Source organism: Carassius gibelio, chromosome A25 (genome assembly GCF_023724105.1).
Source record: "Carassius gibelio isolate Cgi1373 ecotype wild population from Czech Republic chromosome A25, carGib1.2-hapl.c, whole genome shotgun sequence".
Taxonomy (NCBI): Eukaryota; Metazoa; Chordata; class Actinopteri; order Cypriniformes; family Cyprinidae; genus Carassius; species Carassius gibelio.
This window is the reverse complement of record NC_068395.1, coordinates 9,105,558-9,117,837: the sequence shown is the minus strand read 5'-3', so window position 1 is coordinate 9,117,837 and position 12,280 is coordinate 9,105,558. Positions and strand designations below refer to the sequence as shown.

Here is a 12,280-nt window from a genome sequence, read left to right as displayed (position 1 = left end):
CAGGCTTGATAACTGAATGTGTTAACGAAAACTCATTGATAGAATAGAATGAATACAGAAATATGCTTTTAGATGAAACTGAAATACAAATTTCCACTTATTGACTATAAAAAGCTAAAAAAGACTATTATATGATTTCTTTAGAATTTAGGAGTTAATTTAATTGGTAAATACCTGTTTAATTAGATACATGTATATTCCATAATATGAAATTGAGATGCATAAAAAACCCATTGTATAAGAATTTATATGGTACTTTAAACTGTTTTTTTTTTTTTGTGTGAGTGATTTTTTTTCTTTACTTCTATGTATGCAAGCTTATTGGTTTAAGTTATAAAATTATTAGTTTCTCTATAGTTTTATAGAAAGAGATTGAGCATACTTGCATAGATTTTACACAAACAACATTTTTTGGAAATGTAAAAAGTTTACAGTGTACTTTAATACTTGCACTGTCATTTCTGAATGTGCTTGGTTTCATTTTTTTGATCAGCTTTCATGTGTGCTGCTGTGAACAACCTCAACAAGACTGAATTTGTAGTAAAATACTTTTATGCTTCACTTTTATGAGTGTTTCAAAGTACAAGAGAGATTCTGTGTGTACAAATAGGCTGGGTTTTATACTTGTCCGGCTCATTTTTTATTGAATGCTTTGCTAGATTTCGTTATAATTTTGGTAACTGTCGGTAAGATAGAAAGGTTTGCATAGGAAAGAAGCGTGAAACCCGTATTCAAAGATAACTGTGGAGCTTATTTGTTTAAGGCCAGTGACGTTGAGCAGGAAGTAAGGTTCGATTCAGGAATGAGTCATTCATTTGAGCCGAATCTTTTCAATGTGTCAGTTGAAATGCTCCACAAAAGCGATTCGAAACGGTTTGATTCACTGAACTGGTACCTAATATTCCTAATAATCCCACAGTCTATGTAATAATCTGAGAACCGATAGGCTAAGTGAGCATTTGAAATGAAACGTGGATTTGACTCAAAGTAATTTAGGGCTAATATCAGAAAGTTTACCAAAAAAATATGACTACCATTTTCATGTCTACCACAAATATGACTACCATTTTTTTTTACTGTGTCTATACTTTTTCAACGTAAATAAATTGTATTTTTTAATACAATATATGTTTTAACGAGTTAAATGTATGATATTTCTGAATATAAATAAGAGGATTTTAGAAGGATCACGTACGGAAGTATTTGCGTCATGGCGTAAAGATTCATGTTTTGTGAACCAATTCATTGAAACTGTTCAAAAGAACCGATTCGCCCAAATGAGTCGCACTTCCCATCACGAATAGGGGGGTTGTTGTTGTTATTTAAAAAAAACAGTCTGAATTCCCTTGAGCAAATGTGATACTTAATATGTTTTTTATGAAAATATAATTAGTTTTGATATAAATTTCAGAACTTTTGAACATACACATACAGCTTTTTTAATACAATAAAACCAGCCCGTTGAACAGTCTCCCTCCCCGTTTTGAATAGACGAAGACAAAGGCTACCGGAAACCGGCCTCCATAGTTTTCGTCAAATGGCTGATTTGTCTTCACGCGAAATCGTTTGTTTTCTCCAACCGTTTACGTTCAGTTTTTCAAAGTCTTCTATGCTAGCTTCATCATGGATCTGTATTTATGTTTACTAAACATGCGTCGCGATCTGGATACAGTCGTTATGAAGACCTGGCGGTGCAAACACAGCGACGTGAGCTGGTTATTCCAAGCGAATGAATCCCAGACCGAGTCCTAAATGCAACAAAGCGCGTTCGGTTTTTATTTTTGTTGTGTGTTTACTTCCATTTCTCACCGCGTTTCTTTTACATGCGGACCAGACCAGACTAATAACTTCGCTAAGCTAACGAGCCGCTCTTAGAAATGGACATCCACGTCTCGAGCCTCTTCCCGGAGATCTTAGCGATGATTTTCAACTACCTGGACGTTAAAGGAAAAGGCAGAGTCGCGCAAGTATGCACGGCGTGGAGAGACGCATCGTACCATAAATCCGTCTGGAGAGGAGTAGAAGCCAAACTCCACCTGAGGAGAGCAAACCCGTCTCTGTTCCCCAGCCTCCAAACCAGAGGCATCAAGAAGGTCCAGATCCTCAGTCTGAGGCGCAGCCTGAGCTATGTGATCCAGGGCATGCCCAACATCGAGAGCCTTAACTTGAGCGGATGCTACAACCTAACGGATAACGGCCTGGGACATGCATTCGTGCAGGACATCCCGTCACTGAGGGTACTCAACCTGAGCCTGTGCAAACAGATCACCGATTCCAGTTTGGGCAGGATCGCGCAGTATCTCAAGAACCTGGAGCTGCTAGATCTGGGCGGGTGTAGTAATATCACCAACACGGGGTTGTTGCTTATCGCTTGGGGCCTTCATAATCTAAAAAGCCTGAATTTGAGAAGCTGCAGACACGTCTCGGATGTAGGCATCGGACATTTGTCCGGCATGACGCGCAGCGCCGCGGAGGGCTGCTTGAGTCTGGAGCACCTCACTTTGCAGGACTGTCAGAAACTGACCGATCTGTCGCTCAAGCACATTTCGAAGGGCCTCAACGAGCTGAAAGTCCTGAACCTGAGCTTTTGTGGTGGCATATCCGACGCTGGCATGATCCACCTGTCGCACATGACCCACCTCTGGACTCTGAACCTGCGCTCGTGCGATAACATCAGCGATACGGGACTCATGCATCTCTCCATGGGCGCACTGAGGCTTTACGGGCTGGATGTGTCGTTCTGCGACAAAGTGGGCGACCAGAGCCTGGCTTACATCGCACAGGGCCTGTACCAGCTCAAGTCCCTGTCGCTGTGCTCGTGCCACATCAGCGACGACGGGATCAACCGGATGGTCCGGCAGATGCACGAGCTCAAGACGCTGAACATCGGCCAGTGCGTGCGGATCACGGACAAGGGCCTCGAGCTCATAGCGGATCACCTGACGCAGCTGACGGGGATAGACCTGTACGGCTGTACCAAAATAACCAAAAGAGGACTGGAGAGAATCACGCAGCTGCCCTGCCTTAAGGTTTTGAACCTGGGACTTTGGCAAATGACCGAGGTCAAGGGTTTAGGAGACGCGTCTGAGATCCTGCCCTGCTACACCTCCTGACTACCTCAGCGATGTCTGGGTTCTCCAGAGACGTGTGCTACGTCACACAGTCGCGTCGTCACGTACTTTGTTCGTAAGCCTGTTCGGGAAAGAGGCTTGATGTAGTTCAAATTGAATCAGCAATAAAACACTGACCAGCCTTCCTAATGGTATAGTCTGAGTTCTGACAGTTCCCCTTGAATGCCTTTAGGTTTTTCTGTATTTTGTTTTAGAGCTTCATATTGAGGTAAAATGTATTTTATTCTCATTTCCACTGACAAATGCTTTTTGTCACTGCCTTTCAGTATTTATCCTGAAATACCAGCATTATACTGTAAACTGAAGAGAAAAAATGTTTACCATGTGCGTGGACACGGATGGAAAACGTGCTTGTTGGTTTTAGGTAATTCCTCGCTGGTAAAATGGAACATATGCAATTTAAACTTTGTTAAAAAAAAGGCCAGTCTGCTTGTTAAAGACCTACAAGATGTCTGTTTATTTTCCTATGATAAATGATTAAAGCTAAAATTGTTTTTAACTGAATTGTTTTAGTCCTGGTATTTTTTTTAATGCTTTGTGTTCTACAGTTGAATACAACATTCAATACTTTCTGTTAGAATTACATTTCTTTGCATAATTTCAAATTTTTTTATTTTTCCAACCAAACATAGATTCATAAACATCTACAAAACAAGCCTAAATAACAAAACAGTGCATCTGCATACAAGATAACATGAAAATGGTTTTTCCATGTAAAAATCTAAAATAAAATGCTGATATAAATGATATATATCTACATAATAACATGTTATACATAACCAAGTATAGAACTTTTCTTTTCTATCTGTTATGACAAATAGCTAAAAGTCACATAAATGTATTTGTCCAAAGATTTGAGAACCTTAAAATATAGTGTGTGTGTGTGTATATATATACAACTTTATTAAAGTAATTATGCCAATAATGGTATTATTTATTGGCATAATTACTTGAATAAAGTTACATTTAAATCATGGTAAAATGCAGAGCAGTACATGTGATTCTCTTACCTAATGTAAGGATTTATTTATTTTCATTATTAAATGGTGGTCTCTGCTTAAAAAAAAAAAAGTGCTGTTAAATTAGCAGTATTGTAAAAAAAAAAAGAAAAAAGTATTACAATTTAAAGTAACTCTTTAAAAAAAAAAAAAGTAATTTATTCTTGTGATGCAAACCTGTATTTTCAGCATCATTCCTCCAGTCTTCAGTGTCACATGATCCTTCAGAAATCATTCTAATATACTGATATGCTGCTCAAGAACGTTTATTATTTTTACCAGTGTTGAAAACAGTAGTGCTGCTTCATAATTTTGTGGAAATCGTGAACAGAAAGTAAAAAAAGAATATTGAAAGAAAAATCTTACTTAACATTATGGATGTCTTTACATTACTAAAATTCAATTGATGCATCCAAAAATGTTACCCCAAAGTTTTGAACAGTAATATATGTATTTTAGCAAAATGCAATGAAAATGACTAACATTTGTATTATAATAATGCAAAGAAAACGTTGTCCACCGCGACTTTTTAGTAGTCCTCCTCATAATATGGCTGCTGAAATATCATTTGAATGTTTCAACAGTTTGGACAAGCCTGGTATTTTCAAACACAGGAACGGATCCAAACCTGCACACTCTGGATATCATCAGTGAAACTGTTTATAAGTGCATAGAGCTTTGCCCCACAGTCTTAAAGTTTCCTGGGGGCATGAATATTCCTGTATTTGCATGTCAGCAGCTGTTTGAAGGTGTTCTTAAAGGTGACATTGCACAGGGCATAGCAGGCTGGGTTCACCGTACTGTTTATGTAGCAGAGCCAGTAGCCAAAGATCCACATCGTGCTTGGAATACAGTGAGAGCAAAACGTGTTGATGAGCACCATGACATTGTAGGGGGTCCATGTTGCTGCAAATGCCACCAGAATGGCCATAATGGTCCTTGTGACCTTCTTCTCCCGCGAGGATAACCTCTTCCTCTTCTGACGACGTGGAACGAGATTTTTCTGTGACACCAGACTCAGTCTTTCCTTCCCGTTGGTCATGTCCTGACCTCCGTTGTTGGGTTTATAGGTGTTTTGCAGGTCCTTTTGGGATGTTTTTCTGAAGCAAGTAAATCTGACCCAACTTCCTGTGGCCAGCGGAGCTGATTGGGTCTGACTGCTTCTGATGTCACTGTTAGTGCTTATGGATACGGCCTCCTCATCCTTCTGATTGGATGAAGCGAGCACACTTCCAGATATAGAGTCATTCTCACTCTCCTGCTCATCAGCTGCTGGTGGGTACAATACATTTTCTTTAATGAGATCTTTAATGATGATGATGAGATTTAACTATATTTGATTCAGCATACTGGGAAATGAACACAATACTTGTGATTGACTGGATATGGTCTGCTGCCAAGGTCCCCAAAAAAACATAAAAGTATCATAAATTTAGTTCTTGGAATCTTAAAAGTCAATCTTTTTCTTTTTCTCTAATATGTTTAATATGCCTTTTCATTTAATTTTTATTTTTATTAAGCATTTAGCATTTTAAATGCATCTATACACGAGAGTATATACCTGCCTTTATATTTCAGAAAGGGGATCATCATATTTGGGTGTCCTTTTTTAAAATGTGTTAATTTAGTATTAATTATATACTATTATAGTATTCATTCATATTTTGAATTAGCTTTCATCTTTAAGTTTAATGCCTAATTTAGGGTTTAATATTTTTACATGGCTTTAATATTTTTTTTAGTTTCTAATATTATTTGTTATATATATATATATATATTAGTTTTTGTTATTTTTAAAAAACATTTCTGTTTTTATTTCAGTTTTAATGAAGTTTTAATTTAGTTTTAATTTCAGAACATGTGCTTATTTAATTTATTTATTGAATTTACCTTTTCATCTAATGTTCATATTTTATTTAATTTTAAGTTTAGACTAGTTTTATGCTACTCTTTTGTCTTTTTTGGAGATTGACAGCCATTGCTTTCTGTATGTAACATTATTCAAAATATCTTCCATTCTGTTCAATAAAAGTAATACAGGAGTGAAACAATGAGAATATTGATGGTACTGTTCCTTTAAGACACTTACCTGTAGTGGCATCTGAAGCGCTCTGCTTGCGTAGAACCATTTCCTCTCCTTCTTGGTCTGACTTCCTCTCTGTGTTGCTCTCAGTTGTTGGTCCAGCCTGGCCTCCATCATTACTAACTCTAGATACTCTCTGAATGTCTCTGCTTCGGACGCGGCTGCGGCTGGCTTTGGAGATCTGCCAGTATAGTATGGTCATGGTGATGACCGGCAAGTAGAAGGCAGCGATGGCTGTGCCGAAGGTGACCACAGCATTGGAGAAAAACTGAATGTAGCACTCGCCCTCGGGAACCGTCCGGCTGCCTTTAAAGAACTGCCAGAACAGGATGGCTGGAGCCCAGACAATGAACGACAGGATCCAAGCGGCGGCGATCATCATGCCTGCCATCTTGTGGGTCCTTTTGACCGGGTAGCTGAGAGGTTTGGTGACGCAGAAATATCGGTCAAAGCTGATGATGAGGAGGTTCATAACAGAGGCGTTGCTCACCACATAGTCCAGAGTCAACCAGAGGTCACACACCACATCTCCTAAAGGCCAGTGGCCAGTCACAATGTACACAGTGTACAGGTTCATTGAGAAAACCCCAATGAACAAGTCAGCACATGCTAGACTGAACAGGAAGTAGTTGTTGACCGTCTGAAGGTTCCTGTTGACTTTGATGGAGAGAATGACCAGCACATTGCCGATAATTGTGATCAGGCTTAAAGTGCTCAGGCCGAGAATGATGAGAACAAGTTTGACAAGAGAGAATGGACTGTCTGGGGAAGAGTCGGTCTTGTCAGCATGGCTGGAGTATGGAGAAAGAGTAAAGTCTGAAGTTCCCATCTTTCACAGGACATGCACATCAGTGCCTAAGGGTTAAAAAACAATATCATTACTTACAATTAGATGTGTTTATACTTGGTTCAGTAGCCCAAAGCACCCTAGTTAACTGCATTAGCAACAGGATAAAACCATTCAGAACACTGTAGCAAAAGAATATCAAACCACGTTGTGTCTGGAAACAAACTGTTCAATCTTTTCACATAATAATTTTTAGAGCCATTTTAACAGGCCAAGGTTTTTATAGTTTTTCTGCTTTTTAATTTTTTAATTTCTGCTGATTTTTAGTTTGTCTTTTAATTTTGTTTGTATTATGTTGTATCAAAACTTATACAAAAAAAATTATTCTGTTAAATGTATTTTACATTTACAATTTTCATCTAATATTTATAATTTATTTCAGCTTTACTTTTATTTAATGAAAGTTTTTTTTTATTAAATTAATTGTATTTTTATTTAAATTAACTATAACATCACTAAATCAAAAGGTTTTGAGTTTGTCTTTTCAGTTTTTAATATATTTTGTGTACAAAACCAAAACTAAAGATTTATTTTAAAGTCATTTGAATACATTTTAATTTGGTTTAATTCAGTTATTCCAGTTACATTATTTTTATTTTGGTTAACATCAACGCTTTCTTTAAAATGCAGGAAAACGCAGTGCAAAAGGCCACTCCTGTTTTTATTGTTCAGAATATTACAGCTCGTACTGTGTGGAGAGTGAACTAGCATGCAGTCTGTTTGCCAAACATGCTTCTCAAACAAGAGAGTACATCTGTATTGTTTTGTTGGGATATGTGCTGCCAGGTTTCCATTCAGGCACAGGAGAAGAGCATTACAAGGATGGGAGTGATAATACTGCTGGGAAAACATGACTAAAAGTGATATTATCACAAGAGTTTAGTGTAGCTGGAAGGTTGGAAAGGTCTTGGTTAGCATATGTCTTATTTACTGTAGCCAGGATGATCTCTCAGGAGCAGTAAGCGCATTACCTTTAGCAGGACAGCATGTCCTGTACTTCATGCTTTCAGCTTGGATCACCACCAAAAACTGCATTTTCAACAACTATTTCACAGTTTTTGAGGAAAATGGTTGCTAGTGTATTAAAAAATAAATAAACAACTGCTAAAACCAGCCTGAGCTTGTTGGTCTTAGCTGGTTTTAGTGAGTTGGTTAACTGCTCTCTCAGTCTGACCAGCTAAAAAAGTGGTCAAATCCCCTCTAAAACCAGCTATGACGGGCTAGAAGACCAGCTGCCAAACAGCAACAGACTATGATTGATTGTGTGTTGCTATGTGGTTGTTTAAGTCTTATAGATGGTTGCTAAGGTGTTGCTAGGGTGTTCTGGGTGGTTTTTATCATGTTGCTATGTGGTCTGGGTGATTTTAGCATGCGTTCTGAATAGTTGCTAAGGATTTACTTGGTGGTATTTGGTTGCTGGGGTGTTGCTAAGTGTTTTAGAGGGTTGTTAGGGTGTTCTTGGTATTTTTATTATTACGATGTGGTTGCTAAGGTCTTCTGTTTTTTAGTATGTTACTATGTAGTTCCTGGGTGTTGATATGTGGTTGCTAAAGTGTTCTGGTAATTTTAAGCATGTGGTGGCTAGGGTAGTTGCTAGGTGTTTGAATAGTTGCTAGGGCATTGTTAATTGGCTGCCAGTTCATTTTTGAGTCGTTTGAGTGTGTTACTGTACAGTTGCTGGGTTGTTCAGGATGGTTGCTAGGGTGTTGTTAGATGGTTGCTATGGTGTTTGAGGTGACTAGTCTGTTACGATCCAGTTTCTTGGGTGTTCTGAATGGTTTCTTGGTAGTGAAGGTTGTTATTTTGTTGCTATGTGGTTGCTTAGGATGCCAGCATACCTTATTTATTACTGATAATTAAGCACCTTAATGTCATCTTTGGCGGAGCTATATGTGATTTAATATAATGTAAGCAGATCCAATGTGTTGTTCACACAGGTGAGCTTCTAAGCAAATATGTACTCTGTTAATGAGTGTTTGGGTTGATTTAGAGTGACTGAAGTTTTGTTTTTACTACTGTGCTCAAAAGTGAATGGGCTTTGAATGGTTATCCTCTTTGTTAAGCACAGATATAGTGGGGTCTGGTCACCATCACTCTCAGCATTAAGAATAAAGCTGAGTATGTGTGCTGGTGTGTGTTTTAGATTTTCTTTGAAGTATAAATGACATTATGAGCTAATCTAATATGAATAATGTGAATATGGTACAACATATTACTGAAGCTCTTGGTACAGTATTTGTCTGCTCTTTTAAGTGAGACTAATAGTAGTACTAATGCTGTCACATTCACTCACTTCTCATAGACCAATTCTTATTGACAAAAACAATGAAGACAGAACAAAACTTTAAGAAGGAAGGTATTAAATTGTGAAAACAATTAAGATTGTGTTGATTTCAGTCACCTGTCTTCACCTTTTTAGCTTGTGCCACAAGTTCTTGTTAGAAAGTCAGGGGCAATACAGCACAGCCATGTGGGAAATATCTCAGCGCTGTGACAAAGAACAGCAATCATAGCACTGGTGATAAAATTTGTACCTTGGATTAGTTAGCGTGTGCATGTTTATGTGTGTTTTGCTTTTGAAATTCTTTACATATTTGTTTTATAGTGAAGGGCAGCGCTGGGCTAGTTGTCACACTTGTTACCCCAGCTAATATATTTTAGGTTGGGTTAGTTTTTGAAAGTCAGTTTCTGCATAGACACTTAGAGTCTTGGCTAAAAAAAATTGTTCCAAAGATGGGGAATATATATATATATATATATATATAGGCCTATATATACTTTTTTCTTATAACAACATCCCCCAATAGCAAATCTATATGATGTGATAAGTTGTCACAGTGGAACTTGTTATAGTCTTTTAAGCTATATTTAAACAGATAAACAAATGTAAAATGCAAAACAGTTATTGAGACGGCAACATTTTCACTGTTATTCTTGTAAAATACAGTTAAAAATACAGTTATACACTATTACAGACTATAAAGCTTTTCTGAAATACAAAACATGTTAAAGGTAACACAAAAACATTAATCTAACGTACATTGTAATATATAACTACATAAATACTCTTTCAATAGAGCTCAACTTAAGTAAATTATATATTTAAACAACAACAAATACAAATATTGAATACCTTGTTTCTGCAGTCAGATGTCCTTCATCGTTCGATCATAAATCCTGTTGGTGCGGATGATTGTCAGTAGCTTCTGTCTTGTGTGAGGATCAGGGAGAGCTGTCTGTCTGTCTGTCCGTTGTGCTCTGTTTCTGTAAATGAGCTCTGTGAGTGTGTAAACATTGAGAGTCCAGAGGGTGGGCTTAAAGCTTAAGCATGTATACAAATAATATTTGAGGTCTTCAGGACCTGGGACAGTGAGTCACAAACACTTCTACTCTGTTAAATATTGTTTCCACAGTGTTTATGTTGGGTTGTGGGTCACATGAGAGTTTTAATGTGTGTTTATCAGTTTGACCCTTTCAACAAGGCTGTAATATTCACAGCTCTGTGTCCCCAACTGACCCCTACTGCTAGTCTATCTATCTGTTTGTCTATCCATCCATCCTGTTTACCTGTCTGTCTATCTATTTATCTATTAATTTATTTATGTAACAACATTAATGTGTTGGAGGGCAAACTAAATCCCTTCTTCCACAGAACTGCTCTTGCTCTTTTGGTAATTTTCTACAGAATAATTTGGGTTCAGGCTGCTGTGAGCAGTACCAGCTGCCCAGTGGAAACATTTGCTGTCAGGACGTGCTGTCAAACATCTCATCACCTTTACTAAGAGACAAAACACAGTCTCAGGTCCTGTTAATAGGCTACTGTAAATTCCTCAGTGCCACAGACCATAGGAAGACATCAACCGTCCTACTGACATTGTTGCTGAAATACTTCATGCTGGTTATACCACACTGATAAATGCTGGACTATTGCTTCTTCTTAAATGTAAAAAAAACTTTTAAAAGGAAAGTGCTTAAAAATATAATAATAATCACCTACAAAGTTGTAAAGTTCATCAATGCTTTTCCTTTATTATATTTGCAACGTCATACTACCTTGAAAGCATGTTGTAGTATGTATGAATTAGTGGCCTGAATAATAATAATAATAATAATAATTATAATAATAAATGTATTTATTTATTTATTCTGTTTGAACAGTAATCCATGCTGTTGCAGTGATCAGCCGTTTGGTGGTACTGCTGAGCAGGTAACACTGAGTAATCACTGTCTAGTCTGCTGTGTAGAATACATTTCAATTGCTGTAAAATCTCTAACCAAAGTTAGCTTTTCGTAAATTAACAAAATTTTGTGTATAAATGAATCATAAATGAATCATTAACATAGACTGCAAAGATAAGCAAACCCTACCGCACCTTGATTGTAATCATGCATCCGCACGCTTACCCCCTGAGGTCCTGTTTCAGCAGTGTCTCTACATCCAAACAGCACAGCAAGCAATCAGTCAGTCCCCAAACTTAAGGAGTCTCACCAAGCTGCAGCAACAACAAGTCTCCCTATTGTCTCATGACACCACTCAATCATCTATCATAAAGCCGCATGCTAGATTACTGTGCCATTTCTAGTGCACAATGTGTTAGGTCTCTTTCATTCAAGTATACCTAGTTTTTTTTATTATTATTAATAAAAAAACAAAAAAACCAAGCTTCTTTTGTTTTTAACGATAAAATACTGAAACTATGGTTTGAGGAGAAACTAACTATGCAAACCATTCAGTGCAAATTAGGTGTATATGATTATGACACTTTATTCTTTGATTTTAATTTTGTCTTGTCTTGTCTGTTTTTAAATGAATAACACTATAAAATGTATGTTAAATCTCAGGACAAAAAGGCAATTTATGCCTTTTTCAGGGGCCAACTTACAAATTATTATTTATTTTTTTATTTTATTTTTTTCTTAATTGGTTGCACAGTTGCAAAAGTGAATTTTGTCTAAAACTAGTCACAACCACAACTAGGTGTTGGCCTTCTGTATGGATATTACGGGACCCTTGCTGGACCACCTGCAGTTTGCTTAGAAAGCAAATAGATCTGTTTATGATGCAGTCAACATGGGACTGCACAACATCCAACATCTGGACAAACCAGAGACTTGTCCAACGATCCTGTTTGTGGACTTCAGCTCTGGTTTTAACACCATCAGATACCCTCCTGATCAAACTGACACGGCTCTCTATAACCACCTCCATCTGTTAGTGATT

At 37.4% G+C, this 12,280-nt stretch overlaps 2 protein-coding genes across 3 annotated transcripts; one reads left to right on the top strand and one right to left on the bottom strand.

The window, feature by feature from the left end:
* The first annotated feature begins 1,496 nt into the window (after positions 1-1,496).
* On the top strand, positions 1,497-3,635 carry LOC127946677 (F-box/LRR-repeat protein 14-like). Its single transcript, XM_052543388.1, has one exon. It carries the CDS (start codon positions 1,878-1,880, stop codon positions 3,111-3,113), a length of 1,236 nt encoding a protein of 411 aa, XP_052399348.1. The 5' UTR covers positions 1,497-1,877; the 3' UTR covers positions 3,114-3,635.
* A 595-nt stretch (positions 3,636-4,230) lies between these two features.
* On the bottom strand, positions 4,231-10,485 carry LOC127946675 (muscarinic acetylcholine receptor M2-like). Of its 2 annotated transcripts, none has more exons than XM_052543385.1 (3): positions 10,193-10,485; positions 6,219-7,067; positions 4,231-5,398 (listed from the first exon to the last, which is right to left on the bottom strand). In XM_052543385.1, exons 2-3 carry the CDS (start codon positions 7,039-7,041, stop codon positions 4,821-4,823), a joined length of 1,401 nt encoding a protein of 466 aa, XP_052399345.1. In that variant the 5' UTR covers positions 7,042-7,067; positions 10,193-10,485; the 3' UTR covers positions 4,231-4,820. The 2 variants fall into 2 exon arrangements, with proteins under 2 accessions (XP_052399345.1, XP_052399344.1); XM_052543384.1 differs by having other exon boundaries at positions 4,231-5,401; positions 10,193-10,484.
* Between the last annotated feature and the right edge of the window lie 1,795 nt (positions 10,486-12,280).

Bases quoted from the DNA above. Each gene is read 5' to 3' on its own strand.
- LOC127946677 (XM_052543388.1), top strand. From the start codon at position 1,878: ATGGACATCCACGTCTCGAGCCTCTTCCCGGAGATCTTAGCGATGATT.
- LOC127946675 (XM_052543384.1), bottom strand. From the start codon at position 7,041: ATGGGAACTTCAGACTTTACTCTTTCTCCATACTCCAGCCATGCTGAC. The intron at 5,402-6,218 runs GTAAGTGTCTTA...TGTACCCACCAG, and splicing joins CGCTTCAGATGCCACTACAG to CAGCTGATGAGCAGGAGAGT.